The sequence below is a fragment of the Vicia villosa genome, linkage group LG2, assembly GCF_029867415.1.
Source record: "Vicia villosa cultivar HV-30 ecotype Madison, WI linkage group LG2, Vvil1.0, whole genome shotgun sequence".
NCBI classification, from domain to species: domain Eukaryota; kingdom Viridiplantae; phylum Streptophyta; class Magnoliopsida; order Fabales; family Fabaceae; genus Vicia; species Vicia villosa.
The window spans coordinates 153,356,078-153,371,743 of NC_081181.1; the positions used below are offsets into that span (position 1 = coordinate 153,356,078).

General features: G+C 35.6%; 1 protein-coding gene across 1 annotated transcript; it reads left to right on the forward strand.

The window, feature by feature from the left end:
• The first annotated feature begins 3,235 nt into the window (after nt 1-3,235).
• Nucleotides 3,236-7,505, forward strand: LOC131652534 (uncharacterized). Its single transcript, XM_058922413.1, has 4 exons — nt 3,236-3,669; nt 3,944-4,137; nt 4,509-4,796; nt 6,197-7,505. The coding sequence occupies exons 1-4, from the start codon at nt 3,494-3,496 to the stop codon at nt 7,393-7,395; spliced, it is 1,857 nt and encodes a 618-aa protein (XP_058778396.1). The 5' UTR covers nt 3,236-3,493; the 3' UTR covers nt 7,396-7,505.
• Nucleotides 7,506-15,666: the final 8,161 nt, after the last annotated feature.

The window sequence follows — 15,666 nt, forward strand, 5'->3', positions numbered from 1 at the left end:
GAAAACTGAGGTATATGAGTCTGTTGAAGAAAATTGTTGTTAATCCTTTGACGGTTCCTTCCACCACCATCACTGGCAGAAGACTTATGACTGACAACTTCCCTCTGTTTAGCTAGGGAGATAGTCCAGACGGTGTTGCCGCCTACGTGGTAATGATGACCAAAGCAGGATATGATATGTCCAGCTTCAGATACAAAAAGTTGGCTCCTCCATTGGTTCTTATTGATCCTTCAAGAAGCAAAAGGAAAAAGAATTCAAAAGCTTCTAAACTAGAAAAGAAGAAGAAGAAGAAGAAAAAGAGGAAGAAGAAGAAGAAGTATCAAGCTTCTAAGAATTCGTAATTAGCAACTTACCCTGAAACTTCAAGTAAGTCTGCTTCTAAAGTTGCTTTACATGTTTCTACGTTTGTTTTTAAAATTGTCAATGCTCTCTCATCCTCCACCTCTTCCATCCCCCAAACATCATCATTTACATTTTTTTATTCCACCATCTACAACCATTCCTATAACTGTTTCTGAACCCATAACAACAACAATTCCAATCACAACAACAACAACCACAAGTGTTCCTGATTCCAACATCAATCCTTCAATCGCCATTCCCATTCCATCAACACCTTTTCAAACTTTCACCTCACCTATAATCACTCCCACATCTGAAACCATTCCACCCCACCAGAATCTAACACTTTTCATTCCGCCACCTCACAAACTCTCTTTCAATTTGCTTTCACTAATCCAGAAGCAATTAATCTTGATTCACTCTCTCCACACTCTCATCATTTTGACCCACACTCCCTAAACTTTGAAAGGACTTTCTCTGAAACCTTTGAAGTTCCCACCTCTGAACCTTTTAATATATCTACCTCTGAACCTTTTGAGATATCCACATCTGAACCTTTTACCATCTCTGAACTTTTGGATCTCACTGAAGAATCAACTGAAATTCAACCTTCTGACAAAGACCTACCCTTAGTCATTTATCAAAAACCTGTTCCGAAAACCCTGGATGAGTACAATAATATGTTTAGGGATAATGCCAAAAACAAGGTTTCTGAGATAAGAGCAAAGGCTAGTACAAGTACTGATCCTTAGGCTCTGGATGATTCTTGGAAGAATCTTCATAAGTGGATGTACTCTAAATTTGAGAGGCTGATGAGCTTTTCAAATGTATCTAGAGTTGCTAACGTTTAAATGGTAACTGAGCGTGAAAAAGCAATGAAGGAAAGAATCCAAATCTTCAATCTCCTTTCTGCTAAGCAAATAGAAGCTTAGGCTAGAACACTTATGGATGCTGAAGAAGCTAGGCTCAAAGCTGCTGAAGATGCTAGAGCTCCTGAAGAAGCATAAAGAGCAAGACAGGAGGCTCTGGTTGTCTCATTTTCTAATCCTGCTATCTTGCATCTGGAGCAAGAAGTTGGTATCATTATAGAAGAACAACAAGTCTTCAAGGAAAGCATCAATCATGAGAAGGTTGTTAATGAATCTGTTCAGACCACACTTCAATAGATTATGGCCAAGATATCAACGCTATCCTCTTATGGACCCTATACTCTTAGGATTTGTTTTTCCTTTTTCTCTAAACCTTAGGATTTTGTCTTTTCTTTTGTTGTTTTTTCTTTTCAACTGTTGTTATCATCTATTTTCAATGACGTCTTTATTTTATTGAGTTCTTTCTTTCTCTTTTTATCCTCTTATATTTTTATGTTTTTCATACATAATTACTAATCGTACCTGATCAAAATGGATCGTCAATGGCCTGCAAGCTGCTGGCCTTTTTGTGAATGAGGGGGTGTATCTGCAAGGTACTCCGATGCCAAAGTAAGAAAGAGAGCAAAGGAGCGCAAGTATAAGAGAGTAAGAGTGGTGAATAATGAATACCTGGTTCTCTAGTAAAAGAGGGTATTTATAGCCCTCAGCGCTGTGCCAAGATTTCCATATTGGACTGGATGACCAAACTCAAGATGGAGACTGCTAGGATCTACATGAGTAGTGGAGACCAGTACATGGTCTCCATCCTGGGTAAACCGCTCCGAAGTATTAAGGGAGACGCAGTCTTCTCGGAAGCGCGTAGACTCCGTATGATTCATAGGGTTGAAGGTGAAGTAACCATACGAGGAGGAGGATTCTCGAAGAGGACAGGCAAACGAAGGTGTTCAAGAGGCGTGCCTGCCCGTGGCCTTAAAGGAGGTCTTGCTCGGGCCACAGACCTCTTCACGAGGTTTATGGACTCGCCTGGCTCTGCTAAGAGTGGGCCCTGCTCGATAGTCGGGCATGTGTATGCCTACGCGAGCAAGAGCTCAATAGGGCCTTTCCCTTGGTCAGGTTGAATTTGGGCCTTGCACAATGTTTGGGCCAAGTGTCGATCCAGTCCATAACAGGAGCCCCCTAAGTTGTTGCTCCTGGGTAAGGAGTTATGACTTTAGGGTTAGCTCGCGTCATCGAGGAGGTATGCGTTATTTCCGAGAACCTTTGGACGGAGGGCGACCAGGGCGTGAGCACTTGGACTCGGTCGCGTATGTCCGAGGATAAAAGGACCAGCCCGTTTTTGACTCCTCGTGGCAGACCAGGGAGTGAATTCGCAGTCAGCCACTTTCAAATATTTTTACGAGATTAAAAATAAAAATTAAACCATAAAATTTGTTCCATCCTATTCCTTATTACCTTGTCCCTATTATAGAGAATTTGTTTGTAGCTTAATTGAATAATTAATATATTTAAATTAAAAATAAATTAGATATTGTGTTTATTCAATTAATTAAAAAATACATTTTCTTTTATATTAAGAATGAGATAAAGTATTTATTATTTTTTATATAATTTTCTTTTTAATATTATCGAAATAGAATAATTTTATAAATAATATTATATTTCATTTTGATATAAAATTAATTAGTTTTTTAATTTACATGAAATGATGAAAAATTATTAATTATGAATGAAAATTGCTTGATTCCTATGCCCATTGTAGCCTTTGCCTTACAACTTACAAGTAGGATACTTACTAAAAAGTCACACTATATTCATTGACACCTAGCAACTATCGTAGCCACCTCATCCACATAAATATATAATTAATTAATTAATTAATTAATCAATAATAATACTTACTAAAAAGTCACACTATATTCATTGACACCTAGCAACTATCGTGGCCACCTCATCCACATAAATATATAATTAATTAATTAATTAATTAATCAATAATAATAAACCAAATTCAATTGAAATTCCAAGTTAGGTGCTTCTAGAAGATTCAACTTCTGTATCCGATTTTACACTATTCATCCAAAATTAAAAAACCCTAAAAATGAAAATTTCCCAAATCTGAATGGAATTCTGTGCCCTAATCTATATCTCATCGATCATCCGCTATCAACAGGATCTCCTTTCTTCGCCGGAGGCGGCTGAGCCACCGTATCGTTTCATCTTCTTAGGTTAAAAAAAGCGAAAATCTGGGGAAGCCAAAGAAAGTGAAGAGGCGAGGGGAAGAGATGGAGGGTTTAGCTCCTGAGGATTGCGTCGTTGGATCCATTGTATGGGTCCGAAGAAGGAATGGTTCTTGGTGGCCGGGGCAAATACTTTGCTCCGAGGACCTCTCCGCCTCTCATCTGACCTCACCTCGTTCTGGAACTCCGGTTAAGCTCCTCGGAAGAGAAGATGCCAGCGTGTAAGTGACTTTGCATTCAAATAGGTTTATTAGTTTTTCTCAAAGTCAGTTTTTTGTTATTTGTTGTTTTTTTAGATTGTTTTTGTGCTTAATTTAGCAACTTGGAATCACGTTATCAGAGCTCTATTCTGCAGAGTTGATATTTTGTGTGTGATGAAATTAAGAATGCTTGTTGTCTGGGCATATTTAATGAAGTGATTGTGACTGTGCCGTCGGTTATTAGTAAGGTTTTTATTGATTTTCACTTGGTTGTGTTGATGTGTTTCTATAACAGAGATTGGTATAATTTGGAGAAATCCAAGCGTGTGAAGCCGTTCCGATGCGGTGAATTTGATGCATGCATTGAAAGGGCGGAGTCTGCCCAGGGTATGCCGTTGAAGAAAAGAGAGAAATACGCACGCAGAGAAGATGCTATTCTCCATGCTCTTGAACTCGAGAAGCAAATAATGAAGAAACAAGATAAGTTAGGTATTGCTTCTGATTAAACCAATTTATGATCTATAATACTGTTAAGGGCTTAGATACACATCTTCTGCAACTATAAGAAATTAGTTTTCTGACAGTATATTGGAAAAGAGACTTGCAGGACTGGGCGTTAATTTGTTTTCTGACAGCTCTTGTCTTTGTATGATCCAAATGTTTTTCAAAAACTTGTAGTTTAACAAGTGATGTTCTTTACAAAGGAAGTAGAATCCATGCTAATTGTAAAATTCTGTCTTGGATAAAAGAAAATTTAGACAAGGAGTTGAGTTAGAAATATATAACAAAATGGTGACTGTATTAAGATTTAAACTGGTAACAATTGGGCATGTCTGATAACCAGTTTGTTTTGTTTTTAGGTACTGGGCAAACAGGCGCAGCATTCCGAGCAAAGAGGAGCAGATGTGTGTACTTGCCAGCCGAGTCCAGTGATTCTCTGGATTACAATGAAACTCTAACACATGTTCCTGTATCATCTTCCCAACTTGGAGGGGACTATCTGTATGGAAGTCCATTTGCTGAGGAGAGTGAATCTGCTTTTCTGAATGATGTTGAATCAGATTCTTCTGAAACTGCTTCTATTGATTCTGAATCAGATTCTTCTGAAACAGAACTAGACAATGACGAAGAAATGATTATATATTCAGGTTTGTCTTCTACTATACTTCTGCTATCCCTAGGCTTTTATCTTAACAAGATGATATTATGATTAAATGGTCACAACTTAATAAAGAAAAAGACTTGTATCCTCCCAATAGCTCTTTATTTGCAACTACTTACTTCCCTTGCACTATCATATTTCTTTGCTGAAACTTGTGTTAGTTTTCCTTGTTGTATGGATATTGAGAATAGGTTATATATGTGAAAGTTGCAATTCTTATTCGTCCTTCTATATTCTCTCGCTATTCCTTCCCTCTCCCTATTTCATCTCTTCTGAAGAAATTAACAGATGATTTGCAATACTTATTGTGAAGGTTTTAAAATTAAAATTAGATATGTTTCCTAGATTGGCCAATGTTGTTTTTAGATTTTTTTTTCCCTTTGGAAATACTTTTTACGTTATACAAGTGCTTAGCTCCTGAAGGAAAAATGCTGGGATGAATGAAATGTGCTGTACAGATGTGATTTGCTAAGGCTTAAGACATTAGTCCGAGAACAGAGGAAACTGAGATATAGAAGTGTAATTGTGACCATCATGTATCTTTTACTTTTAACTAGACAGTAGCACATGCATGTCAAACCTGTTTATGATTATTTCTAGTTTCTGCTGTGTGTTGTCAACTATTAAATTTTAAGAAATGGTTGACAAATGTTACAGGTCGACTTGCAACAGGATATTATATATTAATCTATCCATCTTTCAAATGTTACATGTGGATTTGTGGATGCTGGTTGCATGTTTCTTGTTACATCATGTAGTGATACTTCAACATGTTCTAGTCAAAGTATTTTATGCTGTTTACCAAATTTTTTTATTAGAGGTTAAAATAAGGATAATTTGTATGTAACGAAAATTTTAGGTAACCAAGTTGTGAAGATTCTCTGATTTTTTCCCCTTCAAATTTCTTTTAAGGGAATGGCTTTTTTCATTCCATTCTTGTTTTTTAGTTGAGAAGGATCCTTTCTGATAGAAAATAAGTACATAGCTGGAGGCTCAAGAGTACTCTTAGAAAACATAGGCTCACCTATCACTCCAGACAATTTGAAAATCAGAGAGACTGTTTTGAAAAGCTTGACATGATTTACAATGGAGTATGCTTTTAAGTTACCCAATTCTATAATTTATGTATTCACTCATGATTTCCTTTATAACTTGTAATTGAATTGAACATAAATCATTTTAAGTCCATATGGCAGTGATCTATTCCTCATTTTGACCATCATTTAGATTTTAGAATGTCTTACCTTCTGGGTTATCATTATTCTTTTACTTTTGGCGAACATTTCTGTTTTGAACTCGTTCTTTGAGTTTTGTGTTAAACTGTTTAGTTTTAGTTCTATATCACATCATTTTTCTTTCTTTTGATGTAACTTTTTATAACTGCAGAAACTGGGCCCGAGGAGCTAGAAAGCACTAGCAGCGAGGAGGCTGATGAGTTAGCGTTTTCCAGTGATATGCCTCACCTCTATCCGCGGGAACCTAGAACATGTAATGAAGCTGTATCCAAATGGCAATTGAAAGGAAAGAGGAATAACCGGAACCTTGTAAATAGGTCTGCTGTTGCTTCTGATAGGAGAGGGGCTGTTTTATATGGAGCAGATGTTGAAGGACAGAGACGCCATTTAAATCACCAGAGGTTGGGGGTTAATTATCCTTACTATAGAAATGATTACAGTGATGCTCCCGATGATACTGATCAAATGTTTGGATCGGAAGATGAATACTCTCCAACTCCTAGAGCAGTTGCAAAAGGTCAAAATAAAAATTTGCATGGTGTTGATTGGGATGAATGGCCTTGGGAGGATCAGCCTACTTTGAAAGGATATTCGGGTTTTAAAGAATATGCTCCATTATATCGCGATCACTATCAGTATGATGGGATGAAGAGGTCAGTGCTGGTTGACGTAGACTTAAAGGTTCAAACAAGTTACAAGAAAGAGCCTGTCCCTATTGTTTCTATTACAAGTAAGTTAAATGGGAGGTCTATACTTGGACGCCCAATCCAGATTGAATCCCTTAAGGATGGCTCAACTGATAATCTATTTTCTACAATTGACGATTACAGTAATGACGGGATTGGCTATGAGGGTAGTAGTGTACTTCCACCAGCTTGGAGGACTGCGAGGAGAACAGCTAACTTTCGTGTCCCTCGTCCTCATATACAGTCATCAAATGTCGATGAAGACTTCTCCATTGAACAAGAAAGAAATATTGAATATAAGAGATTAAATGGCAGTCATAATGCAAGCCATTGGAAGAAGAATAACCTTAACGGTGCCGGGCCGTCAATTGACAAGAAGTCCTTCAAAAAGAGTGCGAAAAAAACGAGCCTGTCATCTAGTCAGAAAACCAGAACCCTTTCCTCTTTATCTATTGAAGATAATCTTAGTAGAAAACAATCACTTACCAGAAGCTTTTATCCAATAGATAAGTTGAGTAAACCAGAAGTCTCCGGGCTCACTACTGTAGCTTGCATACCAGTTAAATTAGTATTTAGTAGATTACTTGAGAAAATTAATAGGCCACCTTTAAAGGTGTCGACACATGTGGATGTGTTGAATACCGGTGTGGAGAGAAAATCGTAGGTTACATGTACATTGTTATATATTAGAATAATAATCTTGCAATGGTGACACAACAAGTTGGTTTTCTTAGTTCCAACTGAATATAAATTTTATTTAATTTTTTCTTGGTATTTTGAGGATGACTTATTGACTTTGATGTATAGACCACAATTCGTTCTGTAGATAGATGAACAGAAGATACATGAAGTCATTTTGCTGTCTTATAGGGCAGAATTCAAGCATGTTGTTTTTTCTGAGGCAATGTCGTGTGCAAAAAGCATTTTTGTTGGACACCAAATGCTGCTTCTATTTAATGATTGATAGCTATTGCAGTTTGTATCTTGTTTTTGTGCTGATCTATTTTTGGCAGTTCTTAATCCACTCGTTAAAACGCGGTGTTTTTAGAAGTGTGTTTTTGGAGTTCTGGATTGAGAAATTGTCAAAGTATATTCCTGGAACTCAAATTTGTGGGATCAGTAACACTGAACCAGATTTGAAAACACCTAGTCACTTAAATACATCATTTGTTGAAAACATGTTTTTTTTAGTGAAAGTTTAATTTCAAAGCTTTAGTATATCTAATCTAATTTCAAAGTAGAATATGTAGACTGAACCATGAATTTGAATTCTCTTGATCTGTATTATCTTTTTCCTCTCTGTATCTCTATTTTCTAATCACACTCTCTTTCACGCAACCTTATCTTTTGTACTGAAGAGAGAACATAGAGGAGAAGTTCCATTTATAATTATTGCAAAAAGAGTCATTAGGATCATTAGCATGAATTTACTCTATTATAAGTAGTATAGAACATGCGAGTATATTGGTGATTTCACGGTTAAAATTATTTCATAATAAATGAAGTAATGAAATTCAATAAATTTAGTCAATACAGAATTTCAATTGAAGACGGTGGGATGGTAGATTCCTTGCTAGATGAAAGAAAAGAAGAAGTGAAACAAGAAAATAATCATATACTATTAGAATATATACTATTAGAATATGTAATTGAATATACTATTAGAAGATGTAATTGAGTTAGGCTCCAGAGTGCCACTTGTCAGATTCAACACAAGAAATATAATCATATATTTTTAGAGTATGTAATAGAGTTAGACTTAAGATTGACTGATAAAACCTACTATTATAGGTCAACGAATCTGCTATATATAAAGCAAATAATTCTAATTTATTGTAACTAAGTAATTCTGAAATCAAAAGTTAGTTAAATTTAAAATGTAGTTATCATCTCTCTACCGATTCTATTACGGTATCAGATTGTTAGGTTTTGACCATGGTTGCGACTCGCCACCGGCGCAATCGCCTTCTCTTTTTGCATAAACTCTACTGGCTTCGGTACGGGTTGTTTCAAATTTTATGGAGAAATCAAATCGCCTCTAGTTTTCGCTTAAGATTGCACAGAAACTTGATGAATTTTTTTCATCTATGGCGTCAACAGATTGAGCCATATATCAACGCGCATAACCTTATTGATTTTGTTGTCGGTACTAGAATTCCACCTCAGTTTGTGGATTATGAAGCTTGCATAGCTGGTAATGGCTTCAAAAAGATCAAATGCTACTTTCATGGTTGCAATCGAAGCTTTCTAACGCGACCTTCTCCCATGTTCTTGGATGTTCGCATTCTCGTCAACTTTGAGACTGATTGTTTAATTATTTTCAAAAGCAGACTCAAACGTGGGTAAGACAATTACGCGAAGAACTTCGTGCTCTAAATCTTGATACCTCAATTGTTCAAGAGTTTTTGCTCAAGCTGCGTACTATTGTGTATGCTCTTGCCTCCATTGTGATCTTGTTCCTGCATCACATCATATAAATGTTATCCTTGAAGGTTTTCCTTTAGAATTTTCTCATGTAGTGTGATTTATTGAGAGTAAGTTTGGTCTTATGGACTTAGATGAAGTAGAAATTCTACTCTTAGGTCATGAACTTCATCTATACAAGTTCAGAAGTCATATACTCTAGATTTGATGTCTATCAATGCATTCCACTAATGTTGACTCATCTCCGTCTGAGTTGCATGCACCTCATGTTGAACAAGATTTTAGTCACTTTCGTGGTTCTAGAGGATCTCATTGAGGCCGGTTTGATAGAGGTAAATGAAGGAATTCTAATTCTCATATACATTACCAAGTTTACTCCAAGCATGGACACTTAACTCTCACTTGTTGGTATCATTTTAATCAAAATTATCAGTCTCCTACACCAGTTGGTAGTTCCTATAATCCTCAACAATGGCTCACCTCACCTTATGGCTATGGTGGCTTTCCTCCTAATATTTGGCCACGACCTCCCATACAGTCAAAAAGTGCTACTAACTTCCCTCATCCACTAAGTGCCTTGGTTGCTAATTCCTTACCTACCACCTCTACATCATGGGTTCTGATTCTGGTGCTTCCTTCAATGTCATAAATGATGCCAAGAACATTAAAAACTCGGTTGTTTTGAAGCTTCTGATTAGATTTTCATGAGAAATGGACAAGGTTTACACATTTATTAATTTGGCTCTAGTGTTTTTCCATCACCTATCCACCCACACACATCCTTATCACTTCACAATATTTTACTTATTCCCACCATCACCAAGAATTTAATCCGTGTCAGACATTTTTGTCGTGATAATAATGTTTAGTTTTTATTCTCAGTTGATAAATGTATTGTGCAGTCTAAAGTATCTAAGGCTACACTACTTGAGGATCATGTTTACATGGATGTCCTATACGAGTTTCCCCAATCACTTTGTCTGGCCAAAAAATCTAATCCCTTATCTCCTATAGTTTAGTGTTGCATAAGAAGCCTGGTTCTAGTATTAATAATGTTTGTTTCAATTCTAGTACACATAATATGTGGCATTTAAGGTTGGGTCACCCTAATCCTCATGCCTTGAAACTTGTTTTGCAATAATGTAATATTTCTTTCAATACTAAAGATTTTACTAGTTTTTGCTCAGCTAGTTGTATGGGTAAAACACATAAAATACACTCTTCTGCCGCACATACCACATACATCACTCCATTAGAACTTATTTATAGTGATTTGTGGCGTCCTTTCCTTTACTCTTCCCCTTTAGGTTTCAAATAATATATGTCTTTTGTAGATGCCTATTCCAAATTTACTTGGATCTATTTCCTTAAAATTAAGATTGAATCTCTTGCTACATACAAACCATTTAAGAGCTTAGTTAAACTATCACTTGGATGCCCTATCAAGGCCATTCAGACTGATCGGGGTGGTGAGCTTAGGCCCTTCTCTAAGTTCCTCAAGGATCATGGCATTATTTATAGAATAATTTGTCCTTCATACACATCACCAAAATGATGTTGTTGAGAGGAAACGTAAGCATATGACACAGGTCTTACCCTCACCAGTCAAGCTACTCTCTTGCCTACTTATTGTGACCATGCCTTATCCACTACTTTCTATCTTATAAATAGTCTCCCCTCTTCCTATATTCAATTCAAAGTACTTTATACTGTCTTATGCAACACACAACCTGACAATCAATTTTGAGGGTGTTTGGATGTGCTTGCTTTGCTATCCTTAGACCTTATAACAACCACAAACTAGACTTCAGGTCTCAAGAGTGTGTGTTCCTTGGTTACTCTACCTCACACAAGGGATGTAGATGTTTAGCCTCTAGTGGAAGACTATACGTATCTAACGATGTTTTATTCAGTGAACTTAGGTTTCCTTATCCTAAATGGTTTCGTAAGTGTAATACACCATCCCTTTCTACTCATAGTTTGTCTCATCCTCATCTTTCAATCTTGTTACCTTTTCCCTGATCTCAATCCTTCTTAACCTATTTTTCTAATTCCTTATCTTAGCCTGTCTCAAAAAGTCATACTTCTTATGTGTTTAGGTCTACTTCTCCTATTTCTCTAAACTCACCCTCTTAGTCCCAGTTTTAGTCTATCTCTCATTCTTCTAAGTGTGACCATGTCTCCATTAGTCAATCTAGCTCTAGTCAGTCTTCCCAACCATCTTCTGATATTCCTCATATAGAAGTACTTGTTTCTCAAATCCATGTTAACTCTCATCATATGCAAACTAGGTCCAAATCAGACTTTGCTTAGCCCAAACTTCTTCTTGTTACCTATGAGCCAAAGAGTGTGAAGCATGCCCTGACATATTTGAACTCAAAAACAACTATGCATGAAGAGTATGGTGTTCTCATTAAAAACAACACTCGAACTCTTGTTCCCTCACCATTTGAAATACATGTTATTGGCTATAAGTGGGTCTTTAGGCTTAAGGAGAATCCAGTAGATACAATCAAAAAGTATAAGGCTAGGATTGTTTCTAAAGGTTTCCATCAAAGATATGGGTTTGAATTTACTGAAACCTTTTCCCATATGGTCAAATTTATCACTATCAAAATTATTCTCTCTATTGCTCCCACCTATAAATGGTCAATTCAGTAGTTCGATATGAATAATGCCTTTCCTAATGGCATTCTTCATGAAGAAGTCTACATGGAACAACCCAAGGGATTTGAAAGTTACCATCCCTCTTTGTTTTGAAAGCTCAAGAAGGATCTTTATGGCCTTAAACAAGCCCTTAGATAATGGTTTGAAAGACTCCAAACTACCTTACTTCATTTACACTCTAAACCTATCAAGTGTGACCCCTCCTTGTTTACCTAATTTTTTTGGAGGTAATACCAGCTACATTTTAATTTATGTAGATGATATCATCAATACAGACAATTCATCTTCTCTTCTACAAACTATTATCTCTAAACTCAATGCTACCTTCTCTCTCAAGAAACTTGGTGACCTTGATTACTTTCTAGGCATCGAGGTCAAGAAAACTGTTCAGAATTCCATTATGCTCACTCAATCTAAATATATTGAGGACTTACTTTTACAGACCAACATGCTAGAATCATGCGCTGAGTAGACATCAATGCAGTCTATGTGCAAATTGGTCAAAATTGGGTCTGTAGTAGCCAATGATTCCTCTATGTATAGGCCAGTTTTGAGTTCTTTACAGTATGCTATTATCACTTGGTCTTACATTGCCTATTTTGTCAACAAGGTCTGCCAGTTTATGTCTCACCCCTTTGAGACTCGTTGGGTGGCAGTCAAAAGAATCCTTAGATACCTCAAAGGCAGCATTGGACATTGCCTCTTACTCTCTTCTCTGTCTACCTTTGTTCCCCCCATCTCTTCATGTTTACTATGATGTTGATTGGGTCTCTGACCCATATGACATAAGGAGCATCTCTGGTGTTGCAATCTACTTTGGAAATAACCTCATTTCTTCGTGGTTCAAGAAACAACCTATAGTTTCCAAGTCCATCACTGAGGCAGAGTATAGAAATATTTCTCTGACTACTGCTGATTCGATATGGGTGTAGAATACTCAAGGAACACTTCGTCTCTTCCAAGATTCCTCTGATACTCCATGATAATCGATCAACTGTTATGTTGGCCCATAATTCTATTCTCCACTCAAGAACAAAACACTTGGAGATTGATCTTTTCTTTGTCAGAGAAAGAGTGTTGGCCAAACAACTTCATATCACTCACATTCTACTAATGCTCTCACCAAGCCTCTCCCTTCCAATCATTTCCTAGAGCTAAGGCACAAGCTCAAGTTTGTTACCTCCGCTTGAGTTTATGTGTGTGTGTGTGTGGGGGGGGGGATATTATAGTATTTAATAAAGTTAGACTCAAGATTGACACATGTCAGCTTGAACACTAATAACTAACTTGTTATAAATAAAGCATATAGTTGCGGTTTGTTGTAACTAATTAATTCTAAAATCAAAAGTTAGTTAGATTCAAAATGTAGTTACTATCTCTCGCTACCAATTCTATTACATATTTATAAAAGTTATGTGGGGATGTCACAGACATGAAGGCAAATGTGAACCTGCGACATTTCACTATTCATCTTTAAAGGATAAATTCTAACCCCTAGACCACTTAACAAAAAAATCATATTCATTTTTTACATATTTTATTTATGATGATTTTTTTCCAAAATAATTCCATTGGACTATCTTTTTTGTTATTAGCTAATCTTTCAATGTTATAATATAATCTTTCCGATCCCTTATTTTCATCATCTCATTTTCCTAAATTAATTTTTAAAATATCTCAAAGTTTTAATAAATATATCATTAAAATAATTTTAAAACATATACTTCTTTTATTGAATGTTAGTATAAAAGTATTTTATACAATACATATAATATTTTTCTCATATCTCAACAATATAATATTCTCATATTTCAACAAAACATTTTCATAATAATTAGATGAGAATTTTTACTTTTTTTTTAGAATTGTTCGAGGTTGTTATTGTTGAGAATCAAGTGTGAGTGTGGATAATAGTCCCGCATTGGAAATGTGTGTGGTGACTTGAGCATATATAAGTGGGAGAACCCACTCACCTATCACCTTAAGGTTTTAGGTGGAGAAGTGATGTCTCTCCCACAAAGGTGTGTTGCTCAAAGGAATGTCCCGGAAATTATCAATGCTCCCGAACTCGACCCTCCCCCGATGTTGCGCTAACAATGGTATCATGAGCCTTTGGTTCGAGAAAAAGGGACCGGCTAAAACTTGTAGTTGAAAGTCAACGGATACATGTAGTTGAAGAGAATCAACGGATACATGTAGTTGAAGTCAACGGATACAAGTGTATGTGGAAGAGATAGCTTCCACATGAGGAGGAGCATTGTGTAAGACTCACACTTGAGGGGGAGTGTTGAGAATCAAGTGTGAGTGTGGATAATAGTCCCACATTGGAAATGTGTGTGGTGACTTGAGCATATATAAGTGGGAGAACCCACTCACCTATCACCTTAAGGTTTTAGGTGGAGAAGTGGTGTCTCTCCCACAAAGGTGTGTTGCTCAAAGGAATGTCCCGAAAATTAATAATGCTCCCGAACTCGACCCTCCCCCGATGTTGCGCTAACAGTTATTAGGTTTGTTTTTCTATTTTTCTTTTTATTCGCTTTTGTAAACAACTCCATTCATGAGATATGATTTTGTTATCATATCTAATTTTGTTTTTTTACCAACGGAGTATTAAACTCTTAAGAATTTAATTCTGATAGAGTCTACTAAATAACTATAACCTAAAGAAGATCGACAAATAGAAAACACTCTCAATTCTTGAACAAGCGAGACTTTCAATTTAGCAAGTCAGTCAACACTAGCATTCCTTTGAGTAAGGTATGAACAAGGACAAGCTGTCACTCTTTATTAATAAGAGATTGAATATAGTCCACCAGAGGCACGTAATGATGAGTATAAGGCAACCATCTTGAAGAGTGTGCTAAGACACGAGTCTAGGGGATGATATCTTATTAGAACCACCGTCAATCAAGTTGGTAGTGTGTAAAAGAGTAGTTATTTGGCTAAGACTATTCCAAAGAGAGCGATTGTTGTCTTTGAAGGATTTTTCGTTACGAGATTTCTAAATCATCAAACAACAAATGAAAAACAAAGGACCATGATTGACGACCACATTAGTTTTCATCCAAACTTGCATGGTCTTAGGGCAATCTCTAAGAGCGTGTAAGATGGTTTCATTAGCCGCACCACATATATCACAAGTGGCATATGTCGACATATAATGAGTAACCCGTGTATAGTTGATATGTAACTTTCATGATGATCCAAACAAAATGAAGAATATTTTCAAGTAACTTGTGTGTGAGAATATGAACTTGTTTGTTTTAGCTTTAAAAAATAGATTTTTTCTTCGTATTTTCAAAAATTATTTTTATAAAATTATTTTTTAAAATATTTAATTATTTTTAAAATTGAAAAACAAATTGACATCGTATAATATAAATATAAAACATAGTCAAAATTCCAACTTTTTCAAAAAATTATATCTTAAAAATAATTTTTATAAAAAATTATTTTAAATAACTGCAAATTTAAGTATTTTAAAAATTTTTAATATAAAAAATTACAATAAAATGATGGAATACATAAATAAACATTTTAAGAATAAATATTAAATTGATTTTTCATTTGAACAAGAATATATAATACTATAAAAAAATTATATAAAAAAAATTATATAAAAAAAAACTTACAGACCTATGTATAAGAAAATTTGTAAAAATAAAATAAAAGACTTTTAAAATCAACAAAATTTAAAATTTTCATTAATCAAAATCTTTCAAGAAAAAATAAAATATAAAGCATCCTTTTATTAAGGAAAAAATCATTACACTAATGTGAGCAATTTAATTTTTATAAGTGACATAACCCTAACATATAAGTGTGATAATCATAAGATAAGCTA